This window comes from Schistocerca piceifrons, chromosome 11, assembly GCF_021461385.2.
Source record: "Schistocerca piceifrons isolate TAMUIC-IGC-003096 chromosome 11, iqSchPice1.1, whole genome shotgun sequence".
Taxonomy (NCBI): Eukaryota; Metazoa; Arthropoda; class Insecta; order Orthoptera; family Acrididae; genus Schistocerca; species Schistocerca piceifrons.
The window spans coordinates 16902319-16926177 of record NC_060148.1 but is presented as its reverse complement, the minus strand read 5'-3'; the positions used below and the strand labels follow the sequence as shown (position 1 = coordinate 16926177).

General features: G+C 40.5%; 1 protein-coding gene across 3 annotated transcripts in view; it reads right to left on the bottom strand.

Annotated features, from left to right (window-relative positions):
- LOC124720134 (zinc finger protein 555-like) overlaps positions 1–23859 on the bottom strand; it is a 145886-nt gene that overhangs the window by 2885 nt on the left and 119142 nt on the right. For all 3 annotated transcript variants that reach the window (XM_047245434.1, XM_047245435.1, XM_047245433.1), the window contains exon 5: positions 2877–2914. In XM_047245434.1, coding sequence (XP_047101390.1) covers positions 2877–2914 — 38 coding nt within the window. The remainder of the gene's footprint in view (positions 1–2876; positions 2915–23859) is intronic.

Here is a 23859-nt window from a genome sequence, read left to right as displayed (position 1 = left end):
TTCATTTCTGACTCACTTTGCTTATTTTTCAGCAGCTACTTTAACTCCGGACTCCTTCAGTTTCTTTAAAGTATGGTGCTGCAAGTTAGTTCTCTATGCCAATTTGTTAGGAACAGAATGTTTAAATTTGTATCAAGTTATGCCAAACATGAAAGCTTAAGATATTTCTGACATAGGAACGGTCCAACAAAACATGTCAAAACCTACCCTCAAATTTTTTACGCGTGAAGAAGACAACAAAAGAAATGCACAGTCAAAATTTTAGCCACTACGAGGCACTGCAAATATTAAAAAATAACTGAAAATTGCCAAATTTGTAGCGCACCAGGCAACAGTAGAAATCAATATCCCATGGTGCTGCAGCTACTGTGCATGCGTAATGGGGCACACACACACACACACACACACACACACACACACACACACAAGGTCAGCGGTGCAATTGTAAACAGGACACACGACACAGCCTGTTCATAATATGCAAAGGATATTTCAGGTTAGCATTCGTTTATAGTTTCTCTGACACTGCTTTACACTACACTACACAGTTACTATTCTCTCAAATTAGCCACTCAAGTAACATCATTTATAAGTTATCAGATGCTTCTTTCAGTATTGGAAGTATTGACAATACAGATAAAGCTGAATCAACATTTATTACCATTAAGGGGAAATTTATAAACAGAACACTAATTACCGATCTCAAGCATAATCTCAAGAAGTGACATAGCTAGCATACAAGCTAAAATCTACACTGAACAGCTCTATGAAAGATACAATTCACTAACATACTTGTGACACTTACAAGACAGTCATTCTGACACTGTAATGGCCCACAACTGGAAATGTTTTTTAACTTTCTTAGGCAATTAGAGGTGGTATTGGTATGACTCATCAGCAATAACTAAGTCACTGTACATCCAGATTTAATATTTTTTTCTCTTATAGTACTGATTTAGGGAACTTAAGGGTTTTAAATATCCAGCTTTGTTTGATCTACACAGTAATATTACAAACAAAAATATAAGGACACAAAGTAACAGTACGTGAATTTATTTCTACATCCATCATGAAATAGATAAGAAGCACAATAGTCCGTGATTTATTTTCATGTGATTGTGACCTAATAGATAAGTGCTTATCAGATTTAGAGGCTTCAAGAGTCATTTCTAATCCAGGTGCAGCTATGTTAAATGCAATGAAGATTTTTTTTTTTCAGTAATCAGTGTCAATACATTTCACAGTCTTTGACTGGTATGTTGTGGTTAGGCAATTTGAGACAGACACTACTTTCATCTTACACTTCTGATTAGAGTTGCTCTCATCACAGGTCAGTACTCTCTGGACGATCACAAGCTGTAACAATGGTTAACTCACAAATCCTCACTGTAATCCAATGTGTGGCCAGCATAGTTGATATGAACACTTCACTCAGTGTTCATGGTGCTTGACTATCTATTCTTGCTACCATCATCAACCTGTTTGACATAAAATCTGTGTATTTCTGAGTAAGGGATCATGGACCTCTTACAATACCTGTGACAATATAGGCACCTTTGTAAATAACATCCCCATAGCAGCTCCCATTGTAATTACCAAAACAGTATCCATCATCAAACTATGAAATCGTCATGTAACTTACATATGCAACATCTGAAGACAAGTCTGTAAAGCTTCGAAAACCAGTTTATGGAATCAATAAGTGTTTCAAAAAAGTGACTGATTCCAGTTTACCTCATTTATGTTGAATGAACAGTCCCAGATTCTTAAATATCCATAATGTATAAGGTTGATCTATTCCAAGTGTTCTTCCCATCATTTCTCTCTACACACTGTGAATGAGTCATTGTTTACAATTCTGTAATACAATACTACTACTGTGAGCTATACATATCTGATCAGTATATTTTATATCAATATTTGACAATCATGCTGAGATAAGCTGACTATGGCTTTCACATCCAAATAACTAACAGTTCTTTGGTCTACAAATAAATGGTCAATGGCTGTTGCATTATGTTCTTCACCCCTTGTTGGGAATTTTACTGAGACAGATCATCCAAAGTGGGACATCAAAAACTCCAAGAGTCCTCAGTCCAGACAATACAACAGAAATTCAACACTGAAGTTTACAAGAATACTGATTCCCCACTACACTCTGTACAAACTTATTAAAATGGTGTCCAGCTTCTTTATCAAAGTTAAGATAGTTCTTGCTGCTGGCCTATAAACTGTAAGTACCACATGCTTGGCTTGTGTTTTCTCATACACTACTCTGGCACGACATTCAAAGAGCTGTTCAACACTACATTCATCAAACTGAAGTAACTGCGACTTTACTCCATATTTTATGTATTCTTCCAGTCCCACTTCTCCACCTGTCCACACCACTGCTTTTTCCCTACCACTCTTCCCCGTCCACCCCCACTGCTAACTACATTCTCCCACCACTCTTTCCCCCCCCCCCTCTCTCTCTCTCTCTCTCTCTCTCTCTCTCTCTCTCTCTCTCTCTCTCTCTCTCTCTCTCTCTCTGAAGTCATTTGGCCAAAAACCTGCCTCTTTCCTGCTACCCCCTCTTTGCACCCTTCCACAACTACCACCCCCACCCCCTGCACCACCAAGAGCTCAAGCAACTGCTTTAAATAATGAACTATCAATAATTAGTGTTGCAATGGCTACAGGAGAGAGAGAGAGAGAGAGAGAGAGAGAGGAGATTGGTTGCCTTTCCCTTATTTTACTTACTGCATTGTAATATTTATCTATTGATAATACTAAATAATTATAAAAGCATATTATATATTTCAAGCACGTTCACTTGGAATAAACAAAAATTTATACTGCTCCTAATAATTCTGCAATGAACCATAGGAACTTACCTTATATTATCGTAGGCACATCCCATTGAGGATACCATCTGAAATATATCAAGAAACTATTACTGATACAAGTATTGGAAAACTAGATAAATAAATTTCTACAAATACCAATAACACTTAATTGTTACATAATTTAATATCTGTAATGCTCACAAATAACATTAAACTTTCTGTAAATACCGTGGCAGCTACTGAAATAGATTACAATATAAGTACAAATTCAAACTTCATTTCAACAGCGAGGAACATATTTCACCTGCTATGCCTTGTGTGAAAACGTTCTTTTCTCTCATTATAGAACTGTAGGTCACTGCAAGGTTTGTCACTCTTCACAAGTCATGGATTTTAGTGAGCCCAAACCAATCTGCAACGTTAAGTTGGAGTGTTTTGTAACGCCAATCACAAAATTAAGATCTAAATGAAACATTGGCTTGGAATGATACAAACATTGATAAAAGTTGCCAAACTCAAAAAACTAGCAGACACGCTCAATTCACTACGAATTATAATACTGACGTTACAAAAAACTAGATTCGAAGTTGAAGAAATACTAATTCAGGTAATAACATGCCACTGAAAACAGTAATTCCACAGTCTCACCTAGTGTTTCTGGAAGAATATTTAAATCTTGTACTAACTTCATATTTGAAATCAATCAATGACTCATGGCATATACCCTGACAGACTTACATATATTGCAGTAAAACACATCTGCAAAACTGGAGCTAAGCAAACAACCTCTCATTACAGACAAATATCACTCATTGCAATCCTTTCAAACATATTTGAGGAAATGGCCTTTGATATAATACTGACTTATTTGACTGTGCAAAACTTGTTAACTGGCTTTTGTAAATAAATCAATACAAGGGCTCACAAATGAAGTGGAAGCATAGCTAAACAAGAAAAATTATTTTATTGGGATAATCTGTGACCTTGCCAAAGGCTTTGATTGTGTGCATCACAAAATTCTACTTATTGCATAATGGCTTCCCATTGCAGATATAGAATTTTATCTCTATTACATGAGGCACAGGATCTCAGCAACTGACTGGCTCTTGGTCATGAAAACAGCCTCAAAATGGGGCAATGTAACATGTGGAGCACTACAGAGATCATCAATGGGCCAACTCTGTAATTCTAACATACATAAATGATGCTCCAATTATATTAAGAAACAATTCCAAACCTGTAATGTTTGCGGATGACACAAGCATTCTAATTAAGGGTCAAAACTTGACTGTGGCATGCACACCACAGATGGCAGCTGAACATGCCTACAAGAGCTTCACAGCTAACAGTTTAACTCTTCATTTCACAAAGACTCAGATTACACAGTTTCAGACAAGCAACAGTGACATTTTAGCATCACAATTGGTGTTACTGGTCATACTCTAAATGAAACAGTGTGTAAAATTCTTTGTGGTCCATCTGTATAACATTTTAAAATGAAGTCAACACACACAAAAGCTAATCAAGATGCTCCATTCAGCACATTATACCCTAAGAAACATCTCCCATCTTATTGACTTAAAGAAAACAGTCTAATTTTCACTTTGTGTTGCCTTACAGAATTATCTTCTGGGGCACTTCAACTTAAGTAGCTGAAGTGTTTGATCAGTAGATGTGAGCATAACAACATATAGAAGCCTTTCTTACAGATCTTGCAATTCTTGCACTCCCTTCCCAAAATTTTTACTCCATAATGGTTTATTGTTGCTGATAATAAAATAACCACTCTCAGCTGAACTGTGAGTCACTCAGTGACAACAGAAATCACAAAAACAATTTTTATTTGTCTTTGCACTCTTGTCCAGGGTTCAAAATGGAGTTATATACTCTAGCAGTAAAATATTCACAACAAGCTCTTGTTCAACATAAGGCAAGACATTCGGAACTCTTACCAGATCAAAAGAAAATTTAAGAAGTACCTAATTAGCCATTCTTCCTACAAATGATTTAAATATTTGATAGATACATGGCAAATAGCAGTGTTTGTTATAAAGCTGCATAACAAGTAATACAGTATTACAAACAGGACTCAATATTCACAAAAAATTATTTTATTTTTATTTATAAAAATATCTCCTTTGAAGAACACCATTGTAACGAAATAAACATATGAGTACTAGATCACATAAGCAGCAGCTTTTTCAAACGGCAGCTCTTCATTACATTTAGAGGGCAGAAGTGTGAAAAAACATTAAGCAGTATAGTGACAGTTCGTTGTTAATATGGTACAGACATTAAGTTTCTATGTTGTCTGTGGCTCATATAAATGTATACCTTGACTCTTTCCACATGTCTGAACATTCTTCTCCATGACAGGATATAAGAAACTTGAATAAATGAATGAATGAATAAAAAAGAAATTAACAGTATTTTCAAACAGAAACTATGATAAAAATTACGAAAAGTATGCCACACCTACTCACTGCATTCATAATTAACAGACAAATATTAAAATGGCTATAGAAAATCTGTGCACATTGGGACCACCAAGTACCTGTCACTACACTTGACCTACAGCATGACTGTCAGTTCTCCACTACATCACTCAGGACATTTGGATCTTTCCACCTGCTACGAGCATGACAAAAAATGAAATAACCTATGGCCATCCTTATGATTTTAATTTATTTAGTTGCTACCAAATTCAACGCTTCATTGAGTCATCTTCAGGCTGTCTTTGATGCGGTACAGGTTGATAAGATCCCCATGCATAACCCATCAGTTGCCAGCATTACTGGATATGCAGATAATGTGTCAGCACTACAACCATCAACTGCCAATAAACCAAAGAGAAGCATTCACCTTCCCTGCTACTATCCTTATGTGCTTCTTCCATTTGATAGTAATTACATTGCACCTAGATATTTAATCAACATAACTGTGTGAAGGGGCATACTGCTATTGGCAGCTGATGGTTACTGTGCTGACACATTATCTGCATATCCAGTAATGCTGGCAACTGATGGGTTATGCATGGGGATTTTATCAACCTGTACCACATCAAAGACAGCCTGAAAATGACACAATGAAGCGTTGAAACTGGTAGTGTCTAAATAAATTAAAATCATAAGGACGGCTGTGGGTGTTTCTATTTTTTGTCACGATAGTGAACGGCCATCATCCCAGATACTTCCTGCTAAAAGGATGGACATAAAAAAGCTTGATACTACAAGATATGTTAAAAAAGTACCTAACTTTATAAAATCAATCTTTATTGAGAGACAATTGTTTGATACAAGTTACCTTCAAAGTAGTTCCCTTCAGCTTCTATACAGCTCTCCCTATGCTGTTGCCACCACTGGAACTATCACTAGAAAGCCTCTTTTGATATGGCACACAACTGCTCTGTTGAACTCTGAATAATGTCTTCCCTGTCCTGAAATCTGGTCTCTTTCAGGGCCAAAAGTCACTTTGTGCTTGGTCAGGAGATTACAAAGGCTGACATACAACAGCTGTGTCGCATTTGGCCAAATAACTCTGAATTAACTGAGAGCAATGACATATCTAATTTTCAGCTGTTGACTGATGATGCTGTGGTTGTCACCATTGAGTGATTGGAGGAGGATACAAGATGACTTACACAGAATTTCTAATTGGTGTGATGAATGGCAGCTTGCCATAGATACAGAAAAATGTAAGTTAATGTTGCTGAGTAGGAAAAATAAGCTGGCAATGATTGAGTACAGCATTAGTAGTGTGCTGCTTCACACAGTTATGTTAATTAAATATCTAGGTGCAATGTAATTACTATCAAATGGAATAAGTACATAAGGATAGTAGCATGGAAGGTGAATGGTTCTCTTTGGTTTATTGGAAGAATTTTAGAAAAGTGAGGTTCATCTGTGAGGGAGACCATGTATAGAACAGTAGTGCAACCCATTCCTGAGTACTGCTCAAGTGTCTGGGATCACCACCAAGTTGGGTTAAAGGAAGACATTGAAGCAATTGAGAGCCAGGTTGCTACATCTGTCACCAGTAGGTTTGATCAACACATAAATACTATAGAGGCGCTTTGTGAACTAAAGTGGGGATCTCTAAATGTATGATGATGATCTTTTCATAGTACACCACTGAGAAAATTCAGACAACCAGCATTTGAAGCTGAATGCAAAATGATCCTACTGCCACCAACATTCATTTTGCCTAAGGACCATGAAGATAAGAGAAATTATGGCTCATACTGACTGTTGTTTTTCCCTCTATTTGTGAGTGTTGCAGGATAGGAAATCACTACTAGCAGTAAAAGGTACCCTCTGCCACACACTGTATGGTGGCTTGCAGTGTATGTATGTGGATGATGTAGAACATTAGATTCAGTATTAAATTTTTCATCAGCTTCAGAAAGACTATTCCAGCTCACAATTCAATATGTAAATAAATGGAACACATTCATTAATGCACATGCACCAATAAAGAAGTATTAATGAGGAACCCAGAGAAACTAACATAGTTTTGGCAACAGCTGGAAGAAGGCTTATTCAAGGAGCAAGAGAAAAGTGTACAAATTTGATTAGGGTATCTTAATGCTCACACTGGTGAAGAACACACATTCAGTAACCTTGTTGTGGTGGCTATCCTGCCCCCTGCCCCCTACATCCCCCCCCCCTCCTCCACACACACACACACACACACACACACAAACAAACAAGTTAATGAGGAACCCAGAGAAACTAACATAGTTTTGGCAACAGCTGGAAGAAGGCTTATTCAAGGAGCAAGAGAAAAGTGTACAAATTTGATTAGGGTATCTTAATGCTCACACTGGTGAAGAACACACATTCAGTAACCTTGTTGTGGTGGCTATCCTGCCCCCTGCCCCCTACATCTCCCCCCCCCCTCCTCCACACACACACACACACACAAACAAACAAACGGGAAGACACTCCTCATGAATCTATGCAAAAATTACACTACTGGCCATTAAAATTGCTACACCAAGAAGAAATGAAGATGATGAACGGGTATTCATTACACAAATATATTATAGTAGAACTGACACGCGATTACATTTTCACACAATTTGGGTGCATTGATCCTGTGAAATCAGTACCCAAAACAACAACCTCTGGCTGTAATAATGGCCTTTGTATGCCTGGGCATTGTGTCAAACAGAGCTTGGATGGCGTGTACAGGTACAGCTGCCCATGCAGCTTCAACACGATACCACAGTTCATCAAGAGTAGTGACTGGCATATTGTGACGAGCCAGTTGCTCGGCCACCATTGACCAGACATTTTCAATTGGTAAGAGAGCTGTAGAATTTGCTGGCCAGGGCAGCAGTTGAACATTTTCTGTATCCAGAAAGGCCCGTACAGGACCTGCAACATGCAGTCGTGCATTATGCTGCTGAAATGTTTCACAGGGATCAAATGAAGGGTGGAGCCACAGGTCATAACCATCACGCCGGGTGATATGCCAGTATGGCGATGACGAATACATGCTTCCAATGTACATCCACCACAATGTTCCCAAACATGGAAGTGACCATCATGATGCTGTAAACAGAACCTGGATTCATCCGAAAAAAATGACGTTTTGCCATTCGTGTCCCCCAGGTTCGTCGTTGAGTACACCATCGCAAGCAATCCTGCCTGTGATGCAGCGTCAAGGGTAACCACAGCCATGGTCTCCGAGCTGATAGTCCATGCTTCTGCAAACATCGTCGAACTGTTCGTGCAGATGGTTGTTGTCTTGCAAACATCACCATCTGTTGACTCAGGCATTGAGACGTGGCTGCACGACCCATTACAGCCATGTGGATAAGATGCCTGTCATCTAGACTGCTAGTGATATGAGGCCGTTAGGATCCAGCACGGCATTCCGTATCACTCTCCTGAACCAACCGATTCCATATTCTGCTAAAAGTCATTGGATCTCGACCAACACGAGCAGCAATGTCGCGATAGGCAACAATCCGACCTTTATCAAAGTCGGAAACATGATGGTACGCATTTCTCCTCTTTACACGAGCCATCACAACAATGTTTCACCAGGCAACGCTGTTTGTGCATGAAAAATCGGTTGGAAACTTTCCTCATGTCAGCACGTTGTAGGTGTCGCCACTGGTGCCAACCTTGTGTGAATGCTTTGAAAAGCTAATCATTTGCATATCACAGCAGCTTCTTCCTGTCGGTTAAATTTCTCATCCATAGCACGTCATCTTCATGGTGTAGCAATTTTAATGGCCAGTAGTGTATCATATGAGAAGAGTGCCAATAGCATTCAAGAAGCTATCTACAACAAAAATAAATTCAGACCAATTTATAGCATGACTGGAGTGTTTCAGATAGGCCATGTGGCAATGACAGAGTGAAATTTCAGACACAATGGAAGAAAGAGATTAAAAAGGGATCCATAATATAGAAACTGAACATAATCTTTCAGATACAAAATAAAGAATTCTTGCCCAGAATAGGTGAAAATTAGATTCCCAAAAGATGAAAAAATTATACACTAAGATTTAAAGATGATAAAACAGAATTCATCAAGGACTTTGTAAAAACAAATTCAGGAAATTGGGAAGAAATAAGAGGGGATTCAACTAACAGCCTTGCTGCATTGAATGCATAGGTTCACTTCAGATCATATAAGTTAAGAAAGTTGGGGATGCCAATGTCCTGTATTCAATTACAAACCTCTCTGCAGTGTCACTAATGTTATGGCATGTGATATTATTGATAGTTTCCACACATAGGGTGGGGGACGTTAAGCTCAATGGAATCCTGGCTGCAGCGAAAGGCATAGGCTGTGTGCCAGCACTGAGTTTCACCCTCATACTTCCTTCCATCCATATCACTAACACTCATCACAGTCATCCTCATGACACATATACACACTTTACACTTTGTACTAGATCACAGGAAGACAATGGCAAACCACCATCACTGAGACCTCACCATGAACAGTGATCCGAGATTTTTGCCTCTGGTCACCCAAGCTCATTCTCCAAGCATGGGACTACTTTGACTTTCTGAGGAGAGAAAAAGAAGCAATCCCAGTGAAAAGAATAAGAAACTACCAGAGGAGGGAAACGCAGTGTGTCACAGCAGTAGAAGGAAGAATGAAGTGCTAGAAGAAATGATACACTAAAAAATAAAATAAAATAAATAAATTTTAAGAATATAGAAACATCACAACAAGCATTTCAGAAAAAGAGGAATTTGTCACATCTAATATAAAGTGCTAGGAAAAAATTTCTGAAACTATCTGTCTGCCAGAGTCTTGTAAACAAGTAAAACATGGACAATAAAGTATTTCGGACAAGAAGAAAAGAGAAGCTTTTGAAATGCCATGCTACAGAAGAATGATCGAAATCAGATGGGTAGGTTGAATAAGTAATCGAGAAGTACTAAATGAAAGTGGGGAAAAAAGAAATTTATGGCACAGCTTGACTGAAAGAAGGGATTGGTTAATAAGACACACCCGCGGCATCAAGAAATCATCACGAATTTGGCACTGGAGGGAGACCAAGGCATGAATAAAGAAAGCTGCCTCTAATAGATTAGGGTGCAGCAGATATGCAGAGGCTTGCACAGAATAGACCAGTCTTTTGACTAAAGACCACAACAACAAGCAACATAATAAAAAGAAACAAACAAAATTACTGAGAAAGCTAAGACAAACTTTGAGAACATAAACATTAGTAATTTTTTCATTTATTGAGCAAGAGACTGACCGAATTTCAGTCAAAGGGTTTATGCGACAGGTTGCCCTGGAATAGCATGCCATTACACATTAGTGAATGACAACAGGATAAGTAAGTCGACTTTCTGACCTTTCATCTTAAAGCTGCTGACCTCATGATCTGTAATATGCGAATTCCACTGCAGGTTCTTATCAATAGAAAAACATAAAAAAATCAGAATTTTTGTTTCATTTAATAATTCATTCTTACACAACATTTTTAAGGCTGTTGTCAAGCCTTGTTTAGTAGAGTATTCAATGTATTGTGTTGTATCAAAATTTGACATGTAACTAGCCATTTTCAAGAAAATCACATTTTCAAGTGTTAACGTTTCTCCATTAGGCTTGATTTTAATCATCAGGAAATAACTATTGCAACTTCTTTGATGTGTGGTGGCAAATTATTTACACAACACAAGAACAAGAGCAGACTCAATATCCATTCATGTAGTACACCTGTGGTGATTATTCCCTGTTCTGAAGATGCTGTTTCATTGTGTGTGACACTCAGCATCTTATTCATAAGACGGGATGAAAACCAGCAAGTAGCAAGTGCTCTGATTTCTTACTATTTGAGCTTCTCAGTGAGAATATTTAGAACCATACAATGAAACTCTTTTTCACAATTCAAAGGGAATACCAAACACTATTATTCTTTGACTTGAATTTTGTATAATCTCATTCATAAATTGAAAAATATCGTGTTCTGTGGACACAATCTGTAGAAATCAAAACTGAAATAGGGTAAGTATATTACTTTGATTATATATAAAACAAAGATGATTTAACTTACCAAACGAAAGCGTTGGTATGTTGATAGATACACAAACAATCGCAAACACACACACAAAATTCCAGCTTTTGCAACCAACGGTTGCTTCATCAGGAAAGAGGGAAGGAGAGGGAAAGACGAAAGGATGTGGGTTTTAAGGGAGAGGGTAAAGAGTAATTCCAATCCCAGGAGCAGAAAGACTTACCTTAGGGGGAAAAAAGGACAGGTATACACTCCCACACACACATATATCCATCCGCACATATACAGACACAAGCAGACATTTGTGTGCGTGTGTGCGTGTGCGTGTGCGCGTGTGCATATGTGTGTGTGCATGTGTGTGTGCGTGCGCGCGCACGCGCGTGCGTGCTAGCAAGTGTATACCTGTCCTTTTTTCCCCCTAAGGTAAGTCTTTCCGCTCCCGGGATTGGAATGACTCCTTACCCTCTCCCTTAAAACCCACATCCTTTCGTCTTTCCCTCTCCTTCCCTCTTTCCTGATGGAGCAACCGTTGGTTGCGAAAGCTTGAATTTTGTGTGTGTGTTTGTGTGTCTATCAACATGCCAATGCTTTCGTTTGGTAAGTTTCTTTGTTTTATATATATATATATATATATATATATATATATATATATATATATATAGTCTTTTCCTTTACTTCAAGGAGGTGTTAGATTGTGAGACTCATATTGCGAGGCTATCATGCAATTATCAATATTAATTTTTGGAATAAATACAAAATACACGAGCTCTTAAAAGAAAAAAAATAACAAATAGAAAATCTACAGTAAGCTTCAGATGATAAATTTAGGATCCATTTGAAATTAAGACACAAACCTCTAACCCTGTTTAGTTGTGTAACTGAGAAAGTGACCAGAGAATAGACGAAGTTAATTCCAAAATCTACCACAGGCAGTGGAATACAAATTGACTGGAAAAGGAACAGTCTAAAAACGATTGTGTAGCATTTGCAGATGATTTAACAATTCTTGCAAACAGTGTAGAGGCAGTACAAAAACAGATAAAAATACAAAATTAACATCATGGAAAGCCGACATCACGGAAAGCCGACATCACGGAAAGCCGACATCACGGAAAGCCGACATCACGGAAAGCCGACATCACGGAAAGCCGACATCACGGAAAGCCGACATCACGGAAAGCCGACATCACGGAAAGCCGACATCACGGAAAGCCGACATCACGGAAAGCCGACATCACGGAAAGCCGACATCACGGAAAGCCGACATCACGGAAAGCCGACATCACGGAAAGCCGACATCACGGAAAGCCGACATCACGGAAAGCCGACATCACGGAAAGCCGACATCACGGAAAGCCGACATCACGGAAAGCCGACATCACGGAAAGCCGACATCACGGAAAGCCGACATCACGGAAAGCCGACATCACGGAAAGCCGACATCACGGAAAGCCGACATCACGGAAAGCCGACATCACGGAAAGCCGACATCACGGAAAGCCGACATCACGGAAAGCCGACATCACGGAAAGCCGACATCACGGAAAGCCGACATCACGGAAAGCCGACATCACGGAAAGCCGACATCACGGAAAGCCGACATCACGGAAAGCCGACATCACGGAAAGCCGACATCACGGAAAGCCGACATCACGGAAAGCCGACATCACGGAAAGCCGACATCACGGAAAGCCGACATCACGGAAAGCCGACATCACGGAAAGCCGACATCACGGAAAGCCGACATCACGGAAAGCCGACATCACGGAAAGCCGACATCACGGAAAGCCGACATCACGGAAAGCCGACATCACGGAAAGCCGACATCACGGAAAGCCGACATCACGGAAAGCCGACATCACGGAAAGCCGACATCACGGAAAGCCGACATCACGGAAAGCCGACATCACGGAAAGCCGACATCACGGAAAGCCGACATCACGGAAAGCCGACATCACGGAAAGCCGACATCACGGAAAGCCGACATCACGGAAAGCCGACATCACGGAAAGCCGACATCACGGAAAGCCGACATCACGGAAAGCCGACATCACGGAAAGCCGACATCACGGAAAGCCGACATCACGGAAAGCCAACATCACGGAAAGCCAACATCACGGAAAGCCAACATCACGGAAAGCCAACATCACGGAAAGCCAACATCACGGAAAGCCAACATCATGGAAAGCCAACATCATGGAAAGCCAACATCATGGAAAGCCAACATCACAGAAAACATGACTACATATATTAAAAAACAGGGGTACACCCATACAATCAAAAATTATGCACAACATTTGGAAATATTAGAAGAGAAATTGAAGTGCCCAGTAGAAGTCATCCAGGCTAATGGTGGGAAGAATGAATCTATTGAAGAAACATTACAAAAGATGTATTTTTTTAGCATTAACTTAACAAAAGATATTTATAACAAAAATCATTCTCCAGAGATGCAAAAATGCAACATTACAAGCCAGTAATACTGCCAGAATGCACCTATGCATTCAATACGCTAATCTTAGGAGTAATAAAAGAAAATTGAGGAATCAAGGAAAAAAGAAATATTGTGAAGAAGATACTAGGAAACAGAACAACAGTAAAACCATGATTTGAATTAAGGAGTATCACAGTCATATACAATAGCACAGAAAAAATACATGTTAAATTAGGAAAATAACAGTTATGATCTATGGACACATCCAAAGAATGAGTGATAATAATCATGAAAGAAAAACAGGACCACATTTTGAAAAATTAAAAACTAATGATCTGCCCTAGGAAGGTGTGTGGCACATCATATCAACCACAACATGGGCTGGAGTGTGATCACGCAGTGACTATCGAAAACAAGCTAGTCTGTTTAGAAGTTAGCACCTACGCTGCAATTTCAACACTAGTCTGAGCACAGGGGCAATGGCAGCCAGTGTAACTCACCAGTCTTCAATAATGGCAGCATCTACCTGCTGGGTAATGGAAATAGTAATGCAGTGTGGCATTCCAGATTGCTCCTTACCAACCAACAACATCTGTTCTCCTCTAAATATCTTGGCCCATACCTTGACCCCTGCCATGGACACAAACCATTCTTTGTACACTTGTGTGAATCTTTTGTGAATTTCTATTCCTCACACTCCTTTGGGTGTCAGGAAATGCACTACGGCCCTTTTCTCTTCTTCTGAAGTCTCCATTTCTCTGGTTTCAACATAACTGAGTGCAGTGAATAACTGACGCACGCAAGTGACCACTATCGTCACGCGGGTGTGCGCCTATTCTAGGGACCTCATCTTCTTCCATGAGCAATGGCATTATGATACCTTCAGCGGTTTTCATTTTTCAGCTTCTGGCTCACTTATTTTTGAATGACCTGACACAAGAAAAGGAGTGAAAATATGAAAAACAAGTCAACAACCTTGAGTTGAATCCATTTTCACTTCTTATCCAAGTGGGCCTTAAGAAACTTTGATACAGTATGTTTCATTTAGTGTATGACAATCAACTGCTTCTGGTGTTATCACGTCATTTTCATTTGCTTGATGTACAATAATATGAGTCTCTGTGAGATTAAGACAAACTATTTGCCATGAAATGGGTCTAGCACTGTTCAGCTTTATCTACACAGTTTCTGGTAAGGCAGGATGTTACCTCGACTGGTATGTCTGGACCAGCAGCAACGTTATGAGGAAATTGAAATGTCTTAAAACATTCAATTGTCAAATTATATAAAGAGTGAGTGCATCAAAAATGATAGTGAAGATAAAGCTAGGAAGTGGACTACCACAGAAATAGTAGAATGATTCTGGGATTTGGCACCAAGCAGAAAAATCAATAGTCCAGAATATCAGCTGCCATGTTATAAAATGTTCAATCAATGAGAAACCCGTCTGATGTACACAAACAAGTGTCCACTAGCAGTACAGATCAAGCTACCAATGAATACACCTTAGATTAACACTGGTAAAAGGGTTCATGTTTGCTCAAATTTTAGAACTGTTTTCAACGACTGGGATGAAGGTAACATGATGTGCAATAGGGAACATAAACGATCTGTTTGTTATGATGACGATTTGTTATTAAATTTATACATATAATTTCATGAAGCGATATTTAAGTAAGATTAATGCAGAATTGAATCAGCAGTGCAGAGAATGACATAACATAATAGAAGAAGTAGACATAATTAGAGGTGACAAGAAGATCTGATTCATAAAATGAAGAAAACTAATAGAAAGACTATGACTGACGTTAGCAGTAGGATTAGCAAATTCGGGATGATGATGACGGAGAATTTTGAAAAAAATTGTAATGATTTCATTTGTTCAGAGGGGAGACTTCACATAACGGATGTAATTAATAGTGAAACAAACAACAAAGGAGTAAACTTTGACTGAAAATTTATTAGAAAATGTAAATGAAATTTTGGAGTAAAAAATAGCATCTGCCAGTGCCAAAAGTGACTACAAGGCAACAGAAATTGAGGATAATTGAAAAAATCAAATGGATATCATTAATTTTTGCCAGGAAAAATCAGTTGTGGTAGTACAAGCTTGGTGGTGGTGACAGTGGTGGTGGTGGTGGTGGTGGTGGTGGTGGTGGTGGTGGTGGTGACAGTGACGATTGTGATGGTGGTGATGGTGGTGGTGGTGGTGGTGGTGGTGACAGCTGTAATGAACTGAAAACTCAATCTCAGTAAGAAGATGCTAACAAAGGATGTGGGCATACATTGTACAGAAGTTTAAAATGAAAAAATTATAATGTTAATGAAATTGTGACATAATGTCAGATGTAGGAACAATCTGAAATTTCAAAAAATGATGCTTAAGTGAACTAAGTGCACTAACTGAAAGTACTGTAAATAAAGGAAGACAAGTGTATACTAGTAGGAAATGATATTGGTGATAAAACTAACAATCCTCTCAGTAGAAAATCGAGTCAAAATTACTAAAGTTAAGAAGGTAAACAAATTGCAAAACGCAATTACCAAGTATACTTCATAAAAGGAAGCAGCATCTAGTATATGGAAAGATGTTCAATGATTTTCAGATCTATGGTACTGTACTTCCAATGACTGCATCAGTAAATGCAGTATACTCCCAGTGCATTTAAGCAGTCATGATTTCCATGTATTACATGAAAGTATCACATATATTTCACTGAAATGTGGTACTTCTTAAGAATAAATGACTAGTTCTAGATAAGTGTTCTTTTCTGAGAAATAAGTTATAGATGACATAAAACTGCAATGGTATATTTCAATGACAGTGAACAAAAGTTAAATGAACAGCTGACTTGAAAATTTATTATGATCTTCAACTTCACAGCCTTCTCCCTCCTATGCTGCTATTGTCATTCTTATTTTCTTATTTCATGTTCTTTATTCATCCATCATTCTTTTTTTTCTGTATCAAGTAGTCTTCATCATCCACACACATAAAAATATGTATGTGTTTGTATGATCCACATCACCATCTAAACCACCAGATCAATTTCAATCAAAGTTGTTACATGTACCTCTCGCTATCTGGAAGTAAGTACTGTAGGGATAATTTATCTACTGTGACAAGAACTCCCTTGCCCAGCACGTTGAAGGCCACACCAAGGTCTTCACACACAGGCAATACCTCACAATCCTGGTCCCAACACAGATTTCTCTGCTGTATCATCACATCACTCAATCCTCCCACTACCCTCAAGAATCAGCTACAAAGGATGCTTGCTTTGTCATATAATATCACTCTTGACTGGAACAGTTGAACCATAGCCTTTCTCAGGGCTTTGATTATCTTTCATCCTTACCTGAAATGAGGGACATCTTCCACAACACCCTTCCCACCCCTACTAAAGTGGTGTTTTGTTACCCACCCAACCTACACAATGCCCTAACCCATCCCTATGCATCCCCCCACCCTCCAAACCCTTGCCACAGGGATCATATCATTGCACAGGTTCTTATGTTGGTATGACTACCAACCAGCTTCTCCTAGCATGAACGGGCACTGCCAAAGTGTGGCCAAGTGTGAAGCGAGTAACACTGAGCCACAACATGCAGCTGAGCACAACGTGCTCAACTTCAATGGCTACTTCGCAACCCAAACAATCTGAATCCCTTCCTCCACCACCGGTTTCTCTAAACTACACACACTGGAGTTATCCTTACAACGCATCTTCTATGCCTGTGATCACCCTGGTCTCAGTCTCAGGTAACCCACTTTCCCCACACCCTCCACTCAATAGTTTACCCTTCCTCTGTCTTGTCACTCACTCTTAATTGTGTCCCCATGTCACTTTTGGTGTGTGTCACTTCCCACCAGCCATTATGAATCACGCTAATCCATAGCTGCCACACTCTACTTCTGCATTCCTAGCTGGCAAACCAGCCACCTCCCTATGAGCCACTAGCCACTAGCACCAGACTCTGCCTTGTCTCTCATCTACCTCTACCCACCTGTACCAACACTCCCCTGTCACAACCAATCCACCTGCCAGAAAATAGCATTGGCACTGTTAGTCTAGCCAGCACCATGTAGGGGCACATCTGAGAGTGTGTGTGTGTGTGTGTGTGTGTGTGTGTGTGTTATATGCTGTAAGCAAAGTAAGCACAAGTGTTTCAGAACCGTTCATACAGCACAAATAGCTCCTCAGCAGACAACCTCTTCAGATTCTCATGTTGAACCAATGATATAATGAATTTTGATTGCAGTGAGCAAGGAATCATCAGGGCTGTACCATGGCAAAATGATACCTCATCATATGATTCACATTTATTGTTACACCATGTTCACAGTCATGTCCAGACATACCACCATGCATGCAGCCACTTGAAACATGCACCATGCCACGGATGCAGGCCAGTGGAAGAATAATTATACTTGGGGGACATCCACCTGGTCTTCTATGGGGCTTGTAGCAATAACCAAAGACAGAATGACACCTGTATAGATACATGTACATTATTGAGGACCAGACGAATCCCTTCATATGCTGAGGATGGTCTCTTCCAACAGGATGACTGTCCATGTTGCATGGCCACAAATGTGATAAGAGTGATTTGAGGAGTGTGACAGTGAACTCATGCTGATATCTTGGCCACCACATTTGCCTGATTATAACTTGATGGAACACACCTGGGACACTGTGTGGCAACAGCTCTGTGTCCACAAACCACCAGCCCATAATTTACAGGAACTGCATGAGAGTGTATAGTAGTCTGCTGCTACATACCTCTGGAAACCGAGCAAGGACTTGTTGAATTAATACGGTGGTCGTAATATTTTGTCTCATCAGTGTAAAATCGGTCCCATCACAGTTCTCATAATGTAGAATATAAATAGTAATGAACGTTAAAAATTAAAGCAGATGTTGTCACTGATGTGCAGGTAACATATGCCATGGCAGATTGTTCCAGCTGGTTTTCACTATTCAATCCATGTGACTGTTTAGCTTATGGATCTTTTAGACACTCCTTTTACACTCCTGAATGTAGTAGATCTGTATGTGTTTACTGACAGGTACTCTAATGTGGATCTGTTTGTACAACCATGACATGTATTGTCACATTCTCTCATAAAGTGTGTTGGTACATTGCTTTATCAATTATAGGATCTGGTGTAATTGACAGCATGTCACAAATACATGATGTTTGCTTCATTCCTTAAGTTATCGATATTTTTGTTCGGTCATTGCCATTAGTTTTTTTATGTTATGAGGATGATATTGAGGGTGATTCAATGTCAGCTTTGTTTTGTGGGTACCTAATGAGGACGCTATACTTTCTTGACAACTGTTGATGAACTGGACACAAAACAAATTTTACAATAGACTTAAAATGATAAACTGATAATGTCCACAATATATTAAAGTAATTTTGCATAGACAAGAAGAGTGTAATGAGTTTTGCTGTATGTAGTAAGGTTTGCTTAAGTGCCTGACACAGCATCATTTCAATGTTGTAGAACTCTCACATGTCTGCATGGGTTTAATGACCCAGTTCTCCATGATATCCTGGCAAATTGATGTATTGCTCTTTAGATGACTCCTGATCAGTAGTGCTTTAGCTGGGTCAGCATCATCCATACATTAACAGGAACTAGAATGAGATTTTCACTCAGCAGCGGAGTGTGCACTGATATGAAACTTCCTGGAAGATTAAAACTGTGTCCCGGACTGATACTCTAACTCGGGACCTTTGCCTTCCATGGGCAAGTGCTCTGGCATCTGAGCTACCCGTGCACGACTCACGACCTGTCCTCACAGCTTCAATTCTGCCAGTACCTTGTCTCCTACCTTCCAAACTTTGCAGAAGCTCTTCTGCGAACCTTGCAGAACTAACACTCCTGGAAGAAAGGATACGCAGAGACATGGCAGGTTCGCACAAGAGATTCTGTGAAGTTTGGAAGGTAGGAGACGAGGTACTGGCAGAATTGACGCTGTGAGGATGGGTTGTGAGTTGTGCACAGGTGGCTCAGATGGTAGAGCACTCGCCCGCGAAAGGCAAAGGTCCCAAGTTCAAGTCTCAGTCCGGCACACAGTTTTAATCTGCCAGGAAGTTTCATTAACAGGAACTGTCTATCCCCCCTCATGACCTCACTCTTTCCACACAGCAGAGTGGTGGGCAATGGTGATGTGCTGCAAATTGCGATCTCTGTCTTCCTGTAACCACTGCTGGGTGTGGACCTTACTGTATGGGAGCTCATTGTTTTCTCGGCTCAGTGCAGGGTTCTATGCATGACTCAATTGTGGATGCTATATTTGTTAATTATACCTTCTTGACCCTAATTTTAATGGCCTCTATAATGCAATCCAACAAAAAGGGAAATTGCGTAAGTGTCATGGTTTTGACGTAATCTATATTATGGCCAATTTTCATACTGTGGTCAGTCATGGTTGGTCATGGTTGGTTTGGTGACCTGGCACAATTCAGTGTGGCACCCATGTTCACAGCACATCTCTTCTACATGTTTATAGTTTACCCAATGTGTGCCTTGCCAGACTGGCAGCAGATATGACAGACCTCTGGTTTGCAATAGCCTGTATAATCCTTTACTGAACCTAGTAGTGTCATGGTCTTAGAGGGTGGATGACAATGTATTGCTCCACCATTCTGCTGAATTTTCTAAGGTATTGTTGACAAACAAGATGCATGCTAGTGATTTGTTGGTTGGTTGGTTTAATGATTAAAGGGACCAAACTATGAGGTCATCAGTCCCTCATACTTGGAACAAGCAAGTGAACAAAAAAGCTAAGGATAGAAAATCACAAGGTTTATTGAAGATCAACAAAGCCTACAGCAAGGACAAGGAAGAAGAAAAGGGCAGAAAGGTAAAAATGCAGGTTAGGTGCATCATTCAGTGAGTAGCACTTGCCCACAAAGGTAGAAAGTGTGATGAGGGACATGCCCCCTGCCACTTACACAAACACCCCATTCATTCAACAATACCCAGAAAAGACTAGTGAAATGGACAGGGTGAGAGAAGCACAGGAAAACAGGAAGAAGACCAAATCAAACAGTACACGTGAGAAAGGGGTAGAAGAGCAACAGAAGAGGTACAGCGAGGCATGGGGAGGACTATTAAGTCTAAACAGCTGCTGCATCTTCGAGCTGGAGGAGAAAACACAGCTCCTGGCAACCCCAAAGTGGACAGATAAGCCTGAGGTGCTCACCCTTAGAGGGAATGGTGGAAAACCCTTTGTGAATAAACCATAAAAGCAGGTCCCTCATTAAGGCATTGTCCATTAACACCAGGGGTAGTGAGTCAGGAAGATTAAAAGAGTCCAGCACAGGGCAGCTACGTTAGGACAGTCCTGCAAAATGTTGACAACCATGAAACAGGCACCACAGTGGCAATAGGATGGGTCCTTGTGATGGAGGAGTTGAGCATGAGTTGGCCAAGTATGGCCAATGCAAATCTGGCAAAGGATGAAAAAGTCCACATGAGACACCAACATGAAGGACCTCCACAAATTTGTGGTCTTCTTTATCGTCCAGAGTTTGTTCAGCAAAGTCAGAGAATGCCATTTGACACTCCAAATCCTCAGAACTTTATGGTGAAATTCAATTCTGAAATACCAATCTCAAGACGAGGCTTGCCAGTAGCCAATTTGGTCAGCCTGTCAGAGATTTCATTCCCCGTGATGCTAACATGACCTGAAGTTCAGACAAAGACCACCAAGTGTCCACATTGTTCTATGCCAACAAGGGAATACCAGATAGTGAGAACCAAGGGATCACAAGATAACACTGATCAAGAGCTTGTAAACTGACGAAAGAGTCACTACATGCTGAGGAAGTACTTACTAGTACAGGAATGCATATTGTCAAGAGAATGAGATGGCTACCAATTCTGCAGTGAAAACACTTCAGTCATCAGGCAAGAAATGGAGTTCATTACATCACACATGAACATTAGCACAGCCTGCATGACCAGCAACCATTGAGAAATCAGTATAAGTGTACATGAGTGGCCCAGAAAAGAGATGGTAGAGGGGAAAGCTGGAGTTTATACAAAAGGGAGCAGATGCAGTGGTAACCCTAGATCTGGGCTGACATTTCAGGAGGTGGCTCTCCATATCTGGAAAGAAGAGATGGTAGTATGCGTGCTCCGGGAAGCAGTAGATGGGAACAATAAGCAACCAACTATTGTTGCTGCAGAACCCGCAATGGTGAAACCCCTGCCTCCACTAGAGGGTTGATCATGGGACTAAGCCTAAAGGCACCAGTTGTCAGTTGCACCCCACACTGCTGCATTGGTCCCAGCATCTGTAACATGGAAGATAGTGCTGGTACATCTGCAAGGCTCCTGTAATCTAGGTGGGGCTGGACCAGTGCTGTGTAGAGCCATATCAAAACTGAGCAGTCTGTGCACCAGCTGTTGTTACTGAGGCACCAAAGAGCATTGAATTGTAACCAACATGTCTGCTTTAGTTCAAGATGGGTAAGACCATGTCAACTAGGCATAGAAGACCACTCCCAAAAAACGATGAGTGTCCACCACATTGAAGGACTGGCCATCAACGTACAGATACAGATGGGGATGGACCATACAGTGCTGATATAAATGCACAATGTGGAACTTATCAGCCGAAAAATGGAACCACGTGTGAAAGGCCACGATTGTGCTCAGTGTACTGCTCCATCCAGCGTGTGTTCGGCAATGTCCAATGTAGACAAACAAAAATAAATGCAAGAAATCATCAGCATACGATCAGGGGAACACTATAGTTCCTGCAGCTGCCATCAGACCACTGATATCCACTAAAAAGATAGGGACACACTGAACACTGCAGAACACCATTCTCCTCAGAGACACTACAGGAGGAGTGAAGCTGTACCTGAAAAGTGTGAAGTGAAAGTTCTGGATAAAAACAGGGAGCAGGCCACCAAGGCCCCACTCCTGTAAGGTGACAAGGATGTGGTGGCGCCATGGTGTATCATAAGCTTCATGCAGATCAAACATAACCACAACAAGGTGGTGACGCTAGGCAAAAGCCATTTGGATAGCAGACTTCAAGTGGACTACATTACCTGATGTACAGTGGCCTAGGCAAAAAACTTCCTGAGTCAAAATAAAAAGATTCAAGGATTCAGTACAGCCTTTGACACACCATCTGTTTATGTAATTTGCAGGGGTCATTGGTTAATTGATTGGATGGTAGCTGCCCATCTGAACAGGTGATTTATCCTATTTCAAAACTGGAATAATAATGCATTCTCACCAATGGGAAGGGAGTTCTCCTCACTCCAGTGACTGTTAAAAGGGGCAAGTATATAACATTGGATAGCCACCAATAAGTGCTGAAGCATTTGATTGTGCACCCGATCCAGGCCAGCAGTCATCTCAGGGCAGAGAGCAAGGGCACTGGCCAATTCCCACTTGCCGAATGGTGTGTTATCAAGTTCCAGGTGGCAAGGAATGGCAGATAAAAGGAGTCATTCCAGATCTCCAGATGGTGTTTCAGAAGAAGGGTGGATAATAGACTGACACTAAGACCAGCACAATGTCGAGCAAAACGCTCAGCAATACAATCTGGGCCGATGAGGGTAACATCATTCATGGAAATTCCTGGGACACCTTCTGGACGGTAGCCAGAAATGCACCTGATCTTTGCTGATATTTGTGAAGAGGAAGTATATGGCCCTATGGCACTGACATATTGATCCCATAAATCCGTTTCTGTCATTTAATAAGGTAACGGACCAAGGCATTAAGCCGTTTAAAGGCTGAGAGATGGATGCTATTTATAATGTTAGTGGGCACAACAGTGATCTTTAGTAGCTGCAGCAATTTTGGGGTTCCACCAAGGGACAGGCTTCCACTGGAGAGAACCTGAGGAAGAAGGAATTGCCGAAGAAGTTCCTGATAGGATGTCGTCAGTCAAACTCCATATGGACTCATCCATGCTGCCATGTTGTGGACTGGTTTGGGTGGTATCCAAGGAAAAGGCATTGCAATCCACATTAGTAAAGGCCTACCTGGCAGGGCATCCAGGCACGTGATGTTAGTGAAAAGATAGGACAGTCGGAAAATGATCGCTCTTGCA